This window comes from Neolamprologus multifasciatus, chromosome 22, assembly GCF_963576455.1.
Source record: "Neolamprologus multifasciatus chromosome 22, fNeoMul1.2, whole genome shotgun sequence".
NCBI classification, from domain to species: Eukaryota; Metazoa; Chordata; class Actinopteri; order Cichliformes; family Cichlidae; genus Neolamprologus; species Neolamprologus multifasciatus.
In genome coordinates, this window is record NC_140459.1 from 11,697,755 (window position 1) to 11,717,663 (window position 19,909).

Below are 19,909 nucleotides of genomic sequence, written 5' to 3' on the forward strand. Positions count from 1 at the left end.
TTATACAAATCTCTCCAGATATCTGCAAAAATTATGTGTCTGCCATTAGCTTTTCAGCAGGCATTGTAAAGAGTACATTGCGCGTGAAGATTTTGTTTGTTTAAAATATTAATTAGTGCAGCTTTAAGGCAAAAGAACGCTCAGCATTATGTGCTGACGTGCAACAATTGTGCAGGGATAACCCTGCAAGAGAGTGCAGATGCTAATTTGCCACTCACAGTAAACATGTCTCATGGAAATGCAGCCAAAAATTAGTAGGGGAAGTAGCGCTCCCTCTTTTTGCCTGAAGATACTTGTTTTATTGCAGTTGCTATAATGTTCCTATCATTATCTGTATTGCTCTCTCCTCCCACTCGAACTGAATGCATACCTGTTGTCTGCAGGTTGTTCAAATACATTGTGGGAGATTTATGGAAAAAGCAAAGCAGCCTATGCAAAACTTTATTTTGTATAAAATACCTATTGTGTGCCTGATGACACTCGATTCAGGTCCTCAGCGTTATTGCTAGAATATTGCGAGAGCAGCGGTAAAGTCTAAACCGGGCAGTTCGTTTAGGTAGTCAACAATACCGATAGCAGTCTGCAGGATTCATGTTTGTTACAGATGTCTCGTACTGATGAATTACAGAGTTCTTAACGTGACGACGTGTTAAGGTATGCCTGCATTTCTCAGATTCACCAAGCACAGAAAGCAATCACTCTCACAGAAAAAGATTTTCTTCCACCCACACAGCAAACACCCTGAGAAATGTGCATGAACACTACTGTATGCACACACACATGAGCATTTGCACACTCAACTGGCTTGGATGTGCCAGCGGAACTAATTGTTTGTAGAATTGATTTCTTATTTAATTACAAGACAGGCAAATTAGTTTAAACTTGAAATCCCAGAGCCACTCAAGAGGAATTAAAGTGCTTCCAAAAGTTTTCAGCAGAGAGGAAAATGAAATTTTCTTTCATGGTGATTGGTTATGTCGCTGAGAGGAAGGCGCTATATTGCGCTACCACACCGATTTATCTACCGAGTATACACAGTGTCCTCTCCGAAGAGAATAGCGAGAGCTTCCTCACTTCCTTATTGTAACTCTTTCACTGGCTAAATTGACAAGAGAATGCATATTTTCAATAGTGCACCTTTGGTAACTGCAACCAAATGCTGAAAACTGTTTCTTTACGTTGTCACTGCGTGAAAGAGGGTAATGATTCCATCAGTGGAAATGGTGCCTTCGGGGACAAAACGGATGCATGAGTTAGATTAAATGGAAATTGAGGAAAACACAAAGAAAATGTCTTTGGTTGTGGTTTTCAGCAGTTTGCTTATGATAATTTCATGCAAGTCATTTTGTTGTTATATGAAACTGACAGAATGCTTGCAACAATAAAAAAATGCGCAATTACATTAGATAAACATTATTACACCGCAAAATATACTTCATATTATATTAAGTCATTTTCTTAGGCATTTTTTAGCCTTGCATGAAAATAACATCTTTTAGCATAATGTAGCCATTTCAAGATATAGGCTTCATTCATTTAGTTCATACACATAGAGCCTGACAAGGCCACTCTAACTGTTCTCATTGTACTCTTGTTCTTAAGATATTTTTTACCCTTCTTGGGTAAAGGCAAAAAATGAATTGTTATTTAAAAAACAATAACTTAAATTTAAAAAAGACAAAGGCTATATTTATTAGCATCTACACCAATCAAAACAGAGGTGGCTAAAGTACATATGTTCTTCACTTAAAAAAATACTTTGGTAGAAGCTGAGGTATGTTAATGTTTTATGTAAAAGTGAAAGATACAGACTTTGAAATGTATATTTGAGATAAAAGTATTAAACGGAAAAAGTAATTTGTTGGAGGGTGTTTGTAACAGGCATTTTGGTCCACAGGAAACTGAAACATGTGCCAAATTAACATAGAAAAACCACATACAATACAACAACATACAATACAAGGAAATAAAAATGTTATTTCAACTTAAATGATAACTGTAATTAGGGAGTCAGCCTGACCATCTGTTATGTAGAACACAAATTTGCTGTTGCCTAAATTGTAGATTATTGACTTCACTGTTATGAACTGCCTCAAAGTAGGATGTATGGAGTTCACACTAGAAGTTTACTTAAGGTAAGCATGCTTTTGCTGTGTTATTCTTCCCTCCTGCTTACGTCTGTTGAGTAGAAAGTAGAGATAAAAATACTCAAGAAAAGTAAAGAACATTTTTAAAATCCACTTGAGTACAGTTAGTATTTGTACTTGGTTACATCCCACCTCTACTATCTACTCACTGAATTAGTCCTTTTAAATACCATTATCTGGCTGCAGTAGTCTTCCAACCCTAAAAGCTTTTCCATTACCATAAACTCTAATGATTGGAATTCTCTCCTATTTAGTATGTATGTAGGCTAACAAGCTAAGCTAGTTCATCACAGCAGTACAAGAACAATGTTGTGTTTCTATTAGGTCTCTTCTTCATCATCATCTTGTTCCAGTTTTGTTCAGTGTAGCATTTTAAAGCAGGTCAATAACTTTAAAAGTCAATCACAGGAAAATGCTTGGACCAAGCTAGCATAGCACAGCTAGCATAACTCAAACACAAGCTGTGGCCATTATTCTAGTTTACAGATTGACAAATTGGCTTATGTACCATGCAATAATGGGAACATTGTCAGCATAACAGTAACTAGCAATGGTCAAACCTCTCGAGTCTGTTTTACATTGTTTTGTTTTGTTTTTTCATATTTGGGCCACAAGGTGATGTAGCTAGCTAAAGCATTTCGAATGCCTCTTTGTTTTTGTTTGCCTAATTTGTTTTCAATCATTGGCGGTCACTTTGAACAGAAGGCAACAAGCGGTGCCATCTTCAACACAACTGTTCACAGCTAGTAGAAGAGCAGAGACCTGATAGTGAGAAATAAGATCCTATTACTCCAGTGACAAAGGGAAACAAGAGTTGCCAGTGTTTCAGAGCCATGGTGATGTGAGGTCATCATTATTCACCAATAGCTCTCAGGGTTTCTGTAGTGAGAGACAGAAGGTGAGAGAGAGACAAGAGAAAAGAGAAAATGCTGAGTGAAACACATTGCAGTTTTTTCCTTATTTTGAGCACCACTTCCGTGCTCCCTCTGTCTACATCATGGCCATCCTCCCTGTTGTCGAGTCATCAAATTTCTGTGGAAAATGAGATTCACTGTGCCACGAAGACTGATGATCCCCTTTAACCTCGGCTACTGAAGCACTTTCCACGTTCGAAAATAGCAACCAAGCCTTTTTGTCTGTGCTATTTGAAGCCCCCCCCCTCCCATATCTTATATTTAAGTGCTGTTGACTTTGAACATGCCCCGTTTGAGTCTAGATAGGCGCCGCATCAACTGAGAAGCTTGAGTGGGATCATTTCCTTCAAGCATTCTCAAAGTACATTTTAAGGCGTACCCCAAGGGCAAATTGGATAGCACTGTGGTAATAGTATTGCTTTCTTCACTTGAGCAGTTTATCATTGGCTTAGAGGCTCGTCCTAGAATCAGAATTGTTGTGGTAACGCTAATTTCTCTTATGTCCATTGGCTTTGGTTACACTCCATGGAGAATTTTCACATAGCTACACATCGAGCTGTGATAGCATGGTGGGACTGGAGAGCATGGGATACACCCCAATATTGGGAAACCACACATATAACAGCTGAATTTCAGTAAAAAATACTGATGCAGTCCAACTTTATTTATAAAGCACATTTAAAATGGCAGAGCTAACCAAAACGACATTCATAAAATAAAAGGGTCAGACAATAAGAACAGAATGACAGCGGTAACTGGTCTATAGACCTCTGTGACCTTGACGGGACGTAAAGTGTTAATATCCCATTAAGAAATTTTAAAACATACGATAAAATGTTAAAATCAATCTTGAAGTGCGCAAAGAGCCAGTGAAGGGAGGTCAGAACAGGGGAGATGTGATCTTGCTTTTACTTGTTACAGTACGGAGGCGTGCAGCAGCATTTTCTGGACCAGTTGCACCAATAAAAAGTCCATTACAATAGCTGAGATAAAGTCATGTACAACCCTCTCAGAACCTGACCTTAGAAAGATGCCGTAACCAGATATTTATTAATGAAGAACGTGGACACCTCAGAAGCAGAGTTTTAAAAGATTCAGTGATATTAAAGGTTATTGTATTACATTAGATTATTAAACTGAATTTATCTCAAAAAAAATCTTTAATCTGCCAGGCAAAGGCCCATTTATGAATAAAATGTACAGTTTTACATTATATTACACTTTTCAGCCTCTTTGTTTGCTTTTGTAAGCATACAGAGGTTACTCTTTGTGTTACAAACTATTTATGCCGCTTTCATTTCTTATACTTTGGGTTGAAGAGCTAAAATAGCCAAATCTATTTTGAAATTGCTAGAAATTATTGTTTAATAAAGGTTATGCATCGCTTTGTCAACCAAAACTCTAGTGTTACGTTGGGACCTCGCGTAATTTGTATTACTTGTATCTTAATCCTTTACAGCTCTGTCATGTCTTTAATTTTGAAAATAAACGCAGGCAAACTCAATGGGTAATAATAGTGATTATAATGTATTGTGTCCAAATTGGCATCTTAGGCTCGGTCTATTTTCTTGTTTGTTTCTATTGTTTCACTTACTTCTGTCTCTTTCCTGCTTAAAGTATATAATAAAGTGCAAAAAACAAAGTTAGGTGCATGTTGGGTGCAAAGTCTGGAGTCTCGTGTCACTGCACAACAGGTATATCCAGTAACACCAAGATCAAATACATGAAGATTCAATGGATGATGATATGAGTGGCATCTGCTATTATAGGACATTTTCTTGTCAACAGCAATGTAAGGTCTGTGGCTGGTGACGAGACTCTTGTAGTCAATCAGTTGTCATGTTATGCAGGGATAATATTTAAAAACTGTGTCCTCAAACACAGAGGTGAGTGGTACCTGCTAAGGTGTAGCTGAGAGGTATTGATCCACTGCACTGAGTAAGTATATCTAAGGTTTATGTAAAAGTATTGTATAGCTGGTTTAAAGTTTTGTGCGGGCAAACATGGCCAGTGTGTTTATTTGTGATTTTTTTTTTTAATATATTTTTTTAGAGAGACATACTTTCTTAGGGAATTGGAGATAAAAAGAATATCATCGCTATACTGAAGGGGGGAAAAAAGTGAGGAAGAATCTCATAGAGACTCGGATAGGGAAAAGTCTATTCTCGGGAAACACAATGCTGAATGGCGTGCTCAAGCTAAATAAATTATCACGGGGGCTATTTTTAAGTTGAAGTGTAAATGCAGTAATCCTCGGAGCAGGAGCTGCGAAGAGCAACGCACAGAAACCACATCGGGGAATACAGCTCTGCCTTTATCTTCCCCATCCCGCCCGCCACACACTCTCTTCCCTCTTTCTTTTACTCTCTCACCCACATGCATCCTTCACTCCGCACATTTTCGTCCCATCCCAGCACCTCTATCTGTTCTCACTTTATCTGTTTCCCGTTTCTCTCTCTCCTTTTTCTTCTCCCTGCCTTTCATATGGTAAAAGCCTCTTTTCTGTGTCAGAGTATTTTGCTTATCACTGAGTTTTCTATGGGGACTCCACTGAGGTCTATTGTAATAAACAATAACAGAGCTTTGAACAAGACTGGGAGGGGAAACATGTAAGTGGCACGCAAAGAAGAAGCAGTCAGAGGATATTAGGATACAGTGGGTCATTCTGTAACTTGCCAACTAATCTTTTTAGCTGATGCTAAAATGCTAGGCCTGTTTTTTTTAAACCCTCAGCTCCCTGCAGGACAACGTTGTCAAGCCCAGAAAGACTTTGCCTGAAAAGCAGTATTGTGGTGTTTTGGTATGGGGGAAGAAACCCTCCTCTGCTGCTGTTTAGCAGCATATAATGGGGCATCGTTAATCATGAGCGCAAGCTGAGGTTTTACAAGGTTAATGACGGCATAGCCAACCTCTCGACTGTGTCCCATTCCTCAGGTATTTATCAGTGTCAGCAGAAACCTGTGAGCTGAGGGTACTTCATATAGTTCTCTCATTGACTCTGCCCACATGTCTTAAGCTTTTCTTTTTGAGTCCACAGTGCCAGAGCCTTGCTTTTTTCCTTTACATTTCTCCTCAGGGGTCGGCTTTTGAGTAAATCACTTAAGAAAAACAGAAATATACCAAACTGTGTAAATAGAGCGCAGAATGGGTAAAATTATTTGTCACCATATACTTTATCTGTCATTTTGTATTTCATTTTATTTTGTACTTAAAAAAAACAGATAATAAATCATGACAAAATTAGATTCCCCCAGCTCAGGCATTACAGGCATACTTTGTGAGAGATATATTAGCGGCTTTGCTTGGCACAATTCTGTTTAAAATATTGCTTCATTGACATTTAAGTTAAAGATAATAGCATCATACTGAATACTAATTCAATTTCAGAATTTTTAAAATCTACCTTGCCCAACTTTTCAATAGACACAAATATTTATTTTTAGTAATTTTATATATTTATTTTAAAATCTTACTATTCATATAATTGCAAGGGCAATAGATGTAACCTTTGTGACCTAACAAAAACATTTATATGTAAAAAGTTAGTCAAAAGTTGTGTTGGTTAGAGTGACAGAAAAGATTTTAAAAAAATACAAAGAGGACTGATCTTTAGTCTACCTGTGGTGTTAGCATATCGCTCGGTTATGTCCCTTCGTCTTTGTTCGTGTGATCTCATGGATTTGTCCCTTCCTTTTCCAAGTTAAATATATTTATTGACAGCATGGTACATATGTTGTGGGACACAACTTTCAGTGCATAGTTACTGTTCTTTGAAATATGTTAATTTAAAAAAAAAAACAATCAAGATACATGTATCAACGAAATCACCTCTTCAGCATCTAGGTTTGCACTTTTTCTCAGAACGAGTGTAATTTACAATGATACATACGTACAAACTTAAATGTATGTTTTATGTTGTTTGGGATGATTTTCAAATTCATGGATAGGATGGAAAATGTCCTGCAAACAAATACATTAAGTGCTATATGAAACCATTCATCACATTCCTCATTAATAAAATCCTGCTTTAAATGTTGCAGCAGTTTGTGCTGTACATAATGTTCCAAACACAGTGTTGGGAGTTTCCAGGGTTTGGCTAACCTTAGCAATGCTAGCACCAGTAGTCTTGGTTTCTTCCATGCTAGCATGAACATCTTGATGTAGTATATTGTTACTTCTTGCTTCATCTGACTTGTTATGTGACAAACTTGACTTTTTTTAACATTACATGACAGAATTACAGAACAACACTAGTTAGCACAGTTGTTTACTTTCCAAATCTACTCATTTACAACATCTGTTCACAGGGAGAGCAAGCTCACTGTGCAATAATGAAAAAACGAAAAATCAACTAGTACCTTCTATCTGGGGCTGACTAGAGAAAGCAGCAACGTATAATCACATTTGACCAGACTGGCAGACTAAGAGATATAGCTGTTCAGCTTTCAACCAAAATGTGTAGGTTTTAAAGGCAAACTTCCTTGGTATGTATGACATTTGTTCAGTTGTTATCTAAGCCTCAAGTATGGAACTGCAAAACTCTGATGAAGATATGAATGAAATCCCCTGAAAAGTTACTTGAGATTTTCTGTTACAGTTACAGTCAAACTGCAGTTTGAATATTTCTCGTGTACAAAATAAGTACCAACATCTTCAATCATCTGAATCCAATTTAATAGATAATGAAGATCTGCTCACTAATTTGCAGCACAGCCTGCAATGCTCAAAAAAATAACTTTAGATGTGTAAGGGATCCGTGTCAGCATCCACTAATTGAGACAAATTTGAATTTTGCAAATGTTTTTATTTGCAAAATTGAAGATAAGTAATGTTACTTACCATTTGCAGTAAGCATCTTGAATTGGTATTAATCATAACAACCAAATGTTGACCCAGTTGTTTAATCTCATTGTTGTTTTAGCTCTAGAAGTAACAAATTGTCGAGTGTCTGTTGTGTTTCCGCCTTGATTCAGTCGATCGAAACCATTTCAAGAACTGGAATATAATGTTCAGAGTTATATGTCATTTTTCTTTTATCATAATGATCTACTCTTACTTGAGTCTCATTTTAGCAAGTAAACAAGCAAATTTTAGATGTAGCCCTGCCTGAAGAGGTTGCAAAAAATACACAAAACCGAACATTAGGACCTTTATACTGGGGTCCATGTGGATGATGTGCTGTAGAGATCCCCAAACCTACTTTCTTTAATATCAGAAAATCCAGAATAATGTTTAACATTTAAATTCCATTGCTTTGTTTCATTAGTTCTGTGTATTTATTTATTTATTTATTTATTGTAAAAGGCATCTCGTGGCCCACCTGCTGTGCCTTAATGATTCACTAGGGGGCTGTGGACCACACTTTGGGAGTCAGTGATCTAAAAGCATATCTACACAGACTTCCCCACATAGACATGCTTAAAAATATAGGTACAAATAAATGTCAGCATAGATGTTCTGAAATAAATGAAAAGCTTGTTTTTACTGTTTCACTTTTTGCTTCTTTGTATCACTGGGGTTTTTTTTAAAGCCCTGACGATGTGACAGCTTCGTTTCGGTTGAGATATCCTGCACGATAGAGCAGCACAGTGCTGAGCTCAGTTTGACAGTGCCCTGCTGAGCAACTAAAGGAAGCCGAACCATGGACGCAAGGTCTGTGCATGTGCAAAGTGTGAGTATGTGTCACTGTATGTGTTGGCAGGTGGCACTGGAAAAGGCACAGTAGCAAACAAATTCAACTTGACACGACTTCGAAAACCAAAATACAAGCACTTTGAGGACTTCCGTTCCCCTCTCGCTCGCTCTGCATAAAATAAACTTATTTATTTAACCTCTCTGGGTTACGCTGATGAGGAGCTCTGCTTTATAGAGATAGATGGAGAGATGGAGAAGGGGAAACATCCCGTCAGTTGTTTATGTTGTTGAAATCAGGGCAGGAAGAGAAGCAGGCATGCTTGCTCTGACTCGCAGAATAAGATGACCTATTTTAAACAGATGCTGGAAGACGAGGCTCCATAAAGCTTATCTGAGCACGACGGAGGCTCGAGTATCTACATATCTTAAATAACAAAATCGTCTATTGGTACATTTAACGGGTCACGATTAATTAATGAGTTATAAATTCAAGCAAAACACAATCAACTCTGTTAGTAAGATGCCACCAAACTCCTTATATATCCCTAGCATTGATCTAAAAGTGTCTCGGATTCTGCTGGAGGGACTGAACACCGTTCTTCCAAATGATTTTCCCTCACTCGCTGCTTTGCTTGCGGTGGACATCTAAAACATCTGATTCCCAAAGGTGTTCAGTTGAAGGCCACAGAAGACAGATGTTCAGCTAAATGTGGTTAACCATGATTGTGTGTTTGGTATGGAGTGCATGACACTAATTATATTGTAGCAAAAATAACTCCAACAAGAGTAAACTGAGTTAAATTTGTTGGCGTATTTGTGTATTCATTGGAATACATTCAGCCACACATTTATGCACATTTGTTGCAATAATAATCTGTGTGGGGGACTGGCTCAGAATAAACTACAGTGCCCACATTCATTGTAATGAAGGAACCTGTTAGTCAGTGCAACGCCGTGGCTCAGTTGTATTTTTTTTTTGTTTTGTTTTTTTTGCGGACATAAATGGAGCTCCTGTCTCGGCAGACTTTTACTGCATAGATGACACTTGACGCTGTGGATTCGTCTTTCCGTGGGATTTGTCGATAATGAAGAGCAATCCTTTGAAAACTCATCTTAATGTGACCCAGCAGCAGGACACCACCACCAGGTGCAGGATCCAGCCCGTATGGAGCAGATAGTTCAAAGCGGGGCGGACAGAATCGGCGCAACCGCGTCCTCGTTTACATTTTCACATCGAGACGCGGCACGCAGCAGAGAGGCGGCAGATGAAGCCGCACACTGAGGTGTGCTTTGATTGAACAAGCAGGACAGCTCTGATTACAAATGCATGGGTGCAAGCTGTAGAGGAGACGAAGGAAGGGGGGGGAGAAAAAGACGGCAATGACAGCGTGAGTGAAGTATGGCAGGAAGACAGACGGGGAAAATTTGATGATCTGGACATTTAACTCCTTGTTTCTATAAAGCTGCTCATGTGTTAATAGAGGCAAATCACGTTGATCAGTCATAGCGGTGGCACAGAAGAGCGAGCCGCTGTCGATACAAGAGAGTCTGTGTGCATGTGTTGTAGGCCTGCAAGCATTTATGTTTGAACATACGAACATATGGGCATGAGATGGAATCCGTGTGTATTACACTGTGAAACAGAACATTAGTAATATATCTGTTTTCCCTACGTATGGGCCGTAAACATGAAAAGTGGGTTTTGTAATTGGTGAGTTTAACTGGAGACAAACCAACTGTTCTCTGCCTCTCATTCACTCACACACACACACATGCTTGCGATTACACTCCACAGACGCATGCCGAAATCGTAATTTTCTGTCAGATGCTGGTGCGCACACACACACACACACACACACACACACACATGCTCCACACTTATGTCAGGGAGGCATTCACACGCTGCTCAGTTTAATTTCGGTTTGGCAGATTATAGTAATTATGTTAAAGAAAAGATTTTTCAAAGTACTTTTTCTTTTTCTGTCCTTGAAGACTGAAACAGTGCTAGCTAAAGGATCCTCATACTCCAATTTTTTTTGAAACTCTGCTCTTTACTGGGTCAAGTAGATTGGAAAATATATTAAAATAAAGGATCTACGAGGAGCTATGGTTTTATTGTTTTGCGTGGTTTTATGGCAACAGTAATCTCTGTGGCATTCAGGGAAATGTTTTTCTAGTCATAACAGCAAACTATCCTTTATATTAAGATGCAGTGTGTGTGTGTGTGTGTGTGTGTGTGTGTGTGTGTGTGTGGGTGGTGGCAGCCAATAGAGACGCAGTGACACCAGCATAAATTGGAAATACAGAGTATGTCATTGAACTGCACCTCTGGGCCTGCTCTCCATTTAGCACTATGTCAGAGTAATGTGTTTGCATACGCCGTGTGCTCTATTTGTGTGTGTGTGTGTGTGTGTGTGTGTGTGTGTGTGTGTGTGTGTGTGTGTGTGTGTGTGTGTGATAGCCAATGTAAACTACCCATGAAATTAAGAGGGTTTTTTTTCGTTTTGCTTTGTAAATGTAGACGTTTGCTTCTGCGTGTGACAATGCAAACTATCCTTGAAATTAAGATGTAGACCAGGAGGCGTGTACGTGTGTGTGTGTGTGCGCGCGTGTGCATGCGTGAGTGTGTGTGGGTAAACAGATAGCTCTGAGTACTCTCCCGATCCTCAAAAGACAGAGCGAACCTCTAAAGGGAGGGCGGGATTTGAAGAACATTTTGAGCATGCTGACAGCTTGTCAGGGCCCTCCTACGACTGTAATGAATTTCAGCCTTTTGTGGTGTGTGGTCCTGCTGCACCGATAAGCCCTGGCACTAATGCAGTTAACAAGGAGTAAGAAAGTGCGCCCAGTTGTGTGCGCACCGCCTGACGTGATGTATACATGCTTCTGTGCATGCATCACTCAACTCCTACACTCCTTAAACAAGCTAATCATTGCCGGACAGTCTCAAGTGTGTTTCTAACAGTATTTAACGCTGCAGTGCTTTTATTTATATGACTGAGGGTTTGATTAGTAGCATTTTAAAACTCAGTATGTGGGAGAAGGAACAAAAACTTTGAACCTAAGACTTTAAGTAACCAGGTATTGGAAGCCAAAGCCTTCAACTTCCACAGCTGCATGATCCTTTGGGTGGTGGGTCTGCAGTAGGGCCGGCACATGCGGCTCACTGGAGTTGAGCTAAGCCTGACTTCATGAACTAATGCCCGACCAGTAGCAGTTCACCCCTCCCCCAGGTCTAGATCTTGGGTGGGGTCTCTGGAACCCAGATACAGGTAGCAAGGGTGCTGTTGTTGTTTCCATAGAGGCCTTGTGAAATATACTTAGTTTAGCTTGTCACCCAGCCAGTAGAGCCAATACCAGCAGCCATGTTGCCCCTGACAACATAGCTCCAGAGTTCACTTGGGAAGTCTACCCCCTCCATCGTGATAAGGATAACAATCTCATCTCTGCTTTTTTTTTGCACTGGCAGAGACGCATCTTAAAAAAGTTAAGACAGGGCCATGTTTCCCCACTTTGTATCATCCCGTCTTCTTTTAAATACAGCCCGTAAACATCTGGGAACTTAAGGGAACCAGTTGCTGGAGAGGGATTTTGTCCCATTTTCGCCTGATTCGCCTGACAGTCCTGATCTTCTTTGTTGTAGTTTTCATTTCATAACCAGATAAATGTTTTCAGATGGTAAAAGATGTGGACTCCAGGCAGACCAGTTAACCAACTGAACTCTTCTACTCTGAAGCCATGTTGTTGTAATAGCAGTAGTATGAGGTTTAACATTGTCTTGCTGAAATATGCAAGGCTTTCCCTAAAAAAAGATGCCGTCTCGATAGGAGCTTATGTTGCTTTAAAACCTGGATATGCCTTTCAACACTGATGGCGCCTTTGCAGATGTGCAAGCTGACAGTTCTTTAGGCACTGATGCATCCAGTCCAGTTCTGCCTTAGGCCCCAACGATTGTGGGCGTCCACTGATTTTTGATCTCGTCCCCTGCACACAGAGATTGCTCAGATTTTCATCATCTTTGACTTTGAGAGTCTTTACAATTTCACACCAAATTTTTCCTCAATTTGTCACAGACATAGTTATTTGCAGATTGGTGAACCTTTGCCCATCTTTACTTCTGCTAACGCTGCCTCTCTCAGATGCTCTTTTTATACCCAATCATGTTTCTGACCCGCTGCCAATTAACCTGATTAGTTTCAAAATGTTTTTCCAGCTGTTTCCTTTTAGTACCACTTACTTCTCCAGCCTGGTGTTGCTCACTTCCCAGCTTTTTTGAGATGTGCTGCTGCCATTAAATGTCAAATATTATATGAACTAATAATTTTTCATGAAATGGTACAATTGTAACCACTTTTAACATCTGGTGTGTGTTCTATTGTAAGTAACATATTTGTGAATAACACACACATAACACACTTACATTCTACATAGTTACACAACATTTTGGTGGGAATTGGAGTTACGCAAAATAATTTCTTTTAATGCGACAAGAACTTATAGCTGCAGCTCTGTACCAGAGAAAGACAATATATGAGACTGCATCCAGTAACAGTTACAGATAAAGTACAAACCATCATCATAAATACTATTGTTTAGATTATTTTGAAAAGAAACAGCCATAACTCATGAACAGATGCACAGCATGTTTCTATCATATCTGCAGGGTGGGGGAGGGGAGGGGGGTGTTATACAATGAAAAGAAGAGTCTCATGAGAGATTCAAATGTCAAACAGTGCGCACTGGGAAGTCTGCTGATGTGTTAATCTTGTTTCTTTAAAGCAGATCTATGATACTTTTCCATTTATTTAAACCTGCCATATGCATACTGTTACAGTAATGGATGCTCATATTACACATTACCAGATTTTCACATATTTGGTGTCAGCATGTGGACGAGTATTCCTTATGAGCCAAACGCTCGGGCTTTAGACTGCTCTGTTTAAGACCGTTTTTTTTATTCTTGGATGTTTATGATGTCAAAGACAGAGGCTATTCCTTTATATGGTTATCTGAGGTAAACGGCTCCGGCCGTCTGTGCGTGAGGAACAGCCAATCAGAACAAAGTGGAGAAACTCCTTGTTTCTCAGTGATGAACTTAGTGGACGTACAAAGAGCCAGTATCAGATCATTCGATTCATTTTAACCTGTGAATCACGCAAAGCATCTAAAAAAATATTGAGCTAGAAATATAAGTAATAGATGACCTTTGAAAAGAGTCTGACCCGAGCATTTGTTCAACTTTTTTTCTTTTGAACCAAAAACACTCAAGTCAGAAGATCTTTAGTTTTTAAATGATCACAAAATAACAAGACTTCTTATATTTCATTAAAGGATTAGTCACATATAATTGACTTAGTCACATATAATTGAATTATATTTTATAGTTGGAAGTGAAAGGTTTAGTACTTTTGGTTACATTTTGCTTTTTTTCATTTGTTTAAAGTGGATTGTAATACACGCGTTCTAATTGTAATGGAGTACTGTCAAGGGACATCAAAGTATTGGCTTTTGTACTTTAAAGATCTGAACTGTACTTTTAAAAGTTTTAAAAATACATCTCAGCTTTGTGTTAGCTATTTGCCCTGAGCTTCAGCTGTCACTGTTGAAAAGAGTAACGTATAAAATGACAAATCTGTTGCACCAAACTCTGCATTCACACTCACACTCTCTCTCTCTCTCTCTCACTCACACACACACACACACACACACACGTACAAAAGCTCTTGTCAGAGGCAGGGTTGGCATGTATCTTTATGCCTTGTCTTTACATGCTCCGAGTGAGCTCTAAATGTCACTTGTCTTTCTCCACTTCATCTGCCTGACTCATCCTCCTTGTCTTCACTCTGCATTTGAAGTGCTTGTGTGTGCGTGTGTGTGTGTGTGTGAGAGAGAGAGACAGAGACACTACCATGTGCTGGTGTGTACTTGTTTGATGGACACACTGCTGCTCTCCACCTCCCTTTGTACGGCTCCTGCAAGCACAATGATGCCCACTGCATTGATTTTCTCGTGCCATTTTATAATTATGTCTCCTCTTTTCATTCGTCCTCCCCCTCGCTCACTCTCCCGCCTTCTCTCTTTTATCCTGTCTCTCTTATCTCGCGCCTCTCTCTTCTATTTTTCTAATTCCACCCATCCCACCACCACCACCACCACCCCACTAGATCCATTTTTATGCCTTACTGTGCCCATGCTTGTTATCTCAGCCCTTTCTGTTTTTTTTCTTCTCTGTTTGATCTCAACTTCTTAATTTCCTCTCTCATCTACGTCACTTTGCTTGGTTTCGTTTTGAACCCTTCTCCTCCAGAGATGGTCCTCATCGTTTCTGTTTTTGCTCTTCTGTTTTTATCTTATTTTTCTCCTTCTTGCCATTTCTGATTTTTCTCAACCTCATCTCAGCGGGGACTGTGTTTTCTGCAGATTTTTTTTCTCATAAACTTTTTCCAATGTTCTTTTTTTTCTCATTTTCTGCAGCCTCTCTGGAGTGCACTCCGTCTTCACCGTAGATTGATGGAGAAGGGCTTCCCAGCCGCAAAAGGACGCTGACACGCATCGCCTTGTCGACACCCACCTACTCTTCTTCCTGGACCTATCACAGCTCTCCATCTCTTCAGTGTCCAACCTCTATTTCTCCAAAGACCGATCTGGATAGAAACCATGCCTTCGTCCCAGCCACTCCTGTGAACTCTCACAAGTTCTGACTCGCTGTTTCCTCGCAGTTCAAACAATTGCTCGCAGCTTCTCGGAGCCTGACCAATATTTCCCATTGCAGACGCCCCATCCCCAGTCATTCCTGACCAGCCAAACCTTCACCAGACTTCTCACGCATTGACTTCTCCCATTGCTCTCTTCACTCCTCCCAACACTCTAGCCTAACAAGGTTTCCAAAAGGTATCTGAGCACAGAGATAAGTTCTGCTTTGTCTGTGCTTTTAAGGCTCTTTAAGGACCCCACCGCCGCCTATCTATCCCTACAGTAAAAAGTGACATCTACAGTATAACCCAGTTTCCAATCACTCAAACACAAGTCCTGAACTGTTTGTGGCATGTTAGCTCCTTCATCGTAGCACTTTAATGTGTGTTTTCTCCCGTGCGTACTCTTGTGCTGTATTACCGATCCCGGTTCTACCCCGCTGAGGACTCTCAGAAAAGCAGCAAAAAAGACTGTCCATAGGACTGCTATTATACTACTCTATACTTCCCTTTCTACCTTTTTTCCTCCATATATCAAGATTGTACTTCCTCAAACATAAGAGGGGAACACCAAAACACACACAACCATGTTTGTGCTTTAGTGTCCTTCCTCTTTCTCATTCTATGCATAGATCCTGTGAACAGTGTTTGACAACACCCGGTGAAGTGTCCATTGTGTCTCCCTCTGCCCACTATATTGTATATATCTATGGGTAGACAGTAAGCCTGAAAGAACTTCACTGTGAAAACAAACAACATTTAGCAGGAGAATAAAGACTGAACCTGGCATCACATTAGGTACGCTTAAGTTGGCTCCCTGAAACAAGTCACACTGTTTCCGAAAAGCAATCCAGTGGAGATGAAGCAGAGCCTGAAACGGAGATGAACTGCAAGGAGGAAAGTCCCTCAGTGTCACTGAAAGCCTGGTGCTAGTAGGTAAACTAATTTGGCAACCCAAAGGGGGGTTGGCTGAAAGAAAAAAAGAAGAAGAAGGCAGAGCAAAAGGGCTCCTTGAACAAAGAGGGGCTTTGACTTGAAATTCTTTACTCTAATGAGGAGAGAGAAAAAAAGAAGAAAAGACATCAGAGATAACAAAAGAGGAGCCTTTTTCATTTCCTCCCCTCTGTTTCACCAACTCTTTATTGCTTTGTCTGCTTTCCATCTCACTGCTTGAAACTATTTTTAGATGAGATATATTGAAAATAGTGTAGTAAGAAGACGTGCTGTGTGCAAAAGCTCAACATGGAAATGTTTTCTCTCAGTCATATTGGGAACATACACCGCATCCTATTTATGTCAGATGGGAAACTCAAATCTCTACTGTCAATGTGAATAATGGCCACTCACTGTTGATATTATAGACGTTTTAACAGTACTTAAAAGCACATTTGTCTGTAATGAAACAAAACAGCTGTAACTTGGAGCTCTTCATGATGTCTGTGAGTGTAAAGACATTATAAAAATCTGTAGCCAATATAATGACCTCTCAGTGTTAGCTGCTGATTTCAGTGTATCAGAGTGATATTTATCAGAAGCTCGTATCCACGCTGGTGTAGCAGGAGCTGTTGTCACGGCAACATCTTTTTCTTTCCTGGATGGGATCTGTCAATCAAAGGCACATTAAAAAAAATAGCAGCTGCAGTTGGAGGAGAATACGGGGTGGGAAAAAAACAAAAACGGGGTCGACCCCTGAGAGCCGTCACATTTTAGTGGAATTCTATTTGCACACCGGTCCTTCTGTGTCCACCCATGCATGGTTTGTATAGCAGCCGCGGCCTAATGCAGCAAAGACTTGCAAGCAGATTGAATAGTATTGATCACCTCTTCGGGACATACACTTGGTCCTCCAGGATTACAAAAACCGCGGGGGTGGGGTATTCTGACAGTCCAGAGGAATGGAGTTGTTCGGGCTAAAACACAAGTGGTTATTTCACGGTTGGGTGGTGGTGCTGTGTCCATGGCTGTCAAGGCTACAGCAGGGAAGAGGAGGAGGGCTGAAGCTTCCTTTAAGTTTGATTTCTTTACTACTTGATTTCCTTTTCTTTGGAAAATGTCCATAAACAAACTTGAAGGAATGGTTTGAATTGGTAAAGAGTTGCTGAATAGAGTGTGCGTTAAAAATTTCAGATCTGCCACCATGTGTCAAAGAATCAGTGGAGGGTGATATATTCGTGGAGGTGTTATTCATTAAAACAAATCACCAATTTCGGGATTAGAAGACCTAAAGAAAACAAGCTGTACAACATGTAAGGTCTTGTTGTGTCAGTGGAAAGCTAGAAACATGTGGCTAATTTGTAGCAGTGGCTCTGGGCTAGCATGTTAGCTTAGAGAAGTATTGGGTGTTCATGATACTATAATCATTAGTCATTTGTGAGCAGCATCAAACGGGCATCACCAAACCTGTTACTAGGTATCTCTGATATCTTTGTCATAGCACATATTGATGTACAAATCTAGCTCTAGCTCAGCATAGCAAAACAACTAAAAAAGCGATACCAGTCAATTAAACATCTAGCTGGTGTCAATCTAAGAGGTTACATTTTAAGTTAAGGAGTTTTCTTGTAATAAGACTAGATGACAAAATAAGATCAGAATAAAGTCTTGAAATTGTAAAAAACATATCTTAGTGTATTTAAAAAGTTAAACTATTGTATCAGTTTAACTCTCATGTCTACCTGTAGAAGGTTTCATGCAGCAACCTGTTAGCTTAGCTTAGCATACAACAGAATCTATATACCAGCACTTCAAAAACTTAGAAATCTGTAGAAAAGAGAAAGAAGGTGGGTCTTGTTATGTTCACACAGACCAAAGCTAGCTGTACCAGTTTCCAACCAGTTTGCTAATCTTTATTGGACATAGGAGTCATACTGGGAGAAGCATGGTGGTGTGGTGGTTAGCACTATCACGTCACAGCAGGAGGGTCCTGGGTTTGAATCCGCTGAGTGGGGTTTTTCATGGGGAGCACTCATGTCCTAGTACTCCAGCTTCCTCTCACAGTCCAAAGACATGCACATTTGGGTAATTCCAAACTGGTTGTAGGTGGGAATGTGAATAATTAGCTGTCTCTCTGTGTTATCCCTGCGATAGACTGGTGACCCATCCAGGGTTTACCCTGCTTATTGCGCTATGACAGCTGGAATAGGCTCCAGCTCCCCCCGCAGCCCTGAATTGAAAAAGGAGAAGGAAAGGAAAAGCATGTTTGGATATGGTCAAAAGCACACAAGAACCTGACAAGGCAAATGTCCAGGCATTCTTAAAATTTAGTAGGAAACGAAATCAACCCCGACTTCTCTGATCTTTTCCAGTATATGAAACAGTTGCATAGAATTTCATCATTTTCGATGGTAGTCCAGTAAAGAAAGCACTCTGCTTTCTAACTCGCTTTCAGCTCAGCACTTCAGTGTGGCTGTAAAGGATTATTCAGAGCATTCATATCAAAATGTATTTCCTTCCAAAGTGTCTTTGAAATGAATTTTCCCAAATTAAAAAAAAAATGGGGTCAATTTGCTTGCAGGCATTCCACTGCATAACAAATGTAGCACTGTGTCTTAGTGATCCATATGCCAGACTGCAGCACTATGGTAACCCAGGGTGTACGGAGTAAAATATTGATTTTGTATTGATATTCTCTAGAGGGTGTGTCCCTACTTGCAGGGAGGGAAGCAACGGAATAGATTCAACTCCAGAGGCATGAGGGGAAAGTTTCCACAGTTTTTGCTGGCTCTAATATTCCAGGTATAACCAGCTTGAGTTGTGGCACCTGTACCAAGGTGTCTAGGAACTTGCCTGAACTGGCCTTACAGACTTCTAGTGCCCCTAAGAGTTTTGGCACACACTCGCAGACACTGATACACAGTGCACTGTTACACAAGAGATCCCCAAACCTCACACACACAGTTATTGCACAAGCACTTTCACACATGCTAACACACGTGTAAAATCCATTCAAGGACACAGACTTTGCGTGTAAACAAATGCACAAGCACATACATAGGGTGACAATGCAAGCAGCGCACACATCAGTTAACAGGAAGCGTAGTCACAGCCGCTGACATCTTTCACATTAGTTATGCGTAAATACATGTAAACAAATGACACGTCAAACAGAATTTAAATAGAGGACAAATCTCAGATTCGTTTTCTGCCCAGCTGATAGCATGTTTCAATTCTGCTCCGAGTGCTTTTGTAACAGGCATATGAGCGAAGTCTCTTCCCCCAATCTATCTGCATATAAGGTGCCTAACGATGGAGGATAATGGAATTGATATCGTAATAAGTGTACATAATAAAGAGATTAATCTTCATGTATATGTGTTCTCTGTTTATTCCACCTACTGTATTACACATCCTCTAAAAAACTGATTTACACTGTGCAAGGTTGGCTGTTTTTGTGAGTGTGTACAGCTCATGCGCTTTAGGTTTAGTGATGCTTTCTGTTACTGTTGTGGGCTGACTGATGGGACGTTGCTACATATTGGCTATAAAAGAAAAGCACTGCCTCCAAGTCTGAAAAATGAAACCA

General features: G+C 40.0%; 1 protein-coding gene across 2 annotated transcripts in view; it reads left to right on the forward strand.

Annotated features, from left to right (window-relative positions):
* The window catches only part of samd12 (sterile alpha motif domain containing 12), a 136,926-nt gene extending 117,231 nt beyond the window's left edge, over positions 1–19,695 (forward strand). For both annotated transcript variants that reach the window (XM_085147856.1, XM_085147855.1), the window contains exon 5: positions 15,170–19,695. In XM_085147856.1, coding sequence (XP_085003982.1) covers positions 15,170–15,201 — 32 coding nt within the window. In that variant the 3' untranslated portion in view covers positions 15,202–19,695. The remainder of the gene's footprint in view (positions 1–15,169) is intronic.
* Positions 19,696–19,909: the final 214 nt, after the last annotated feature.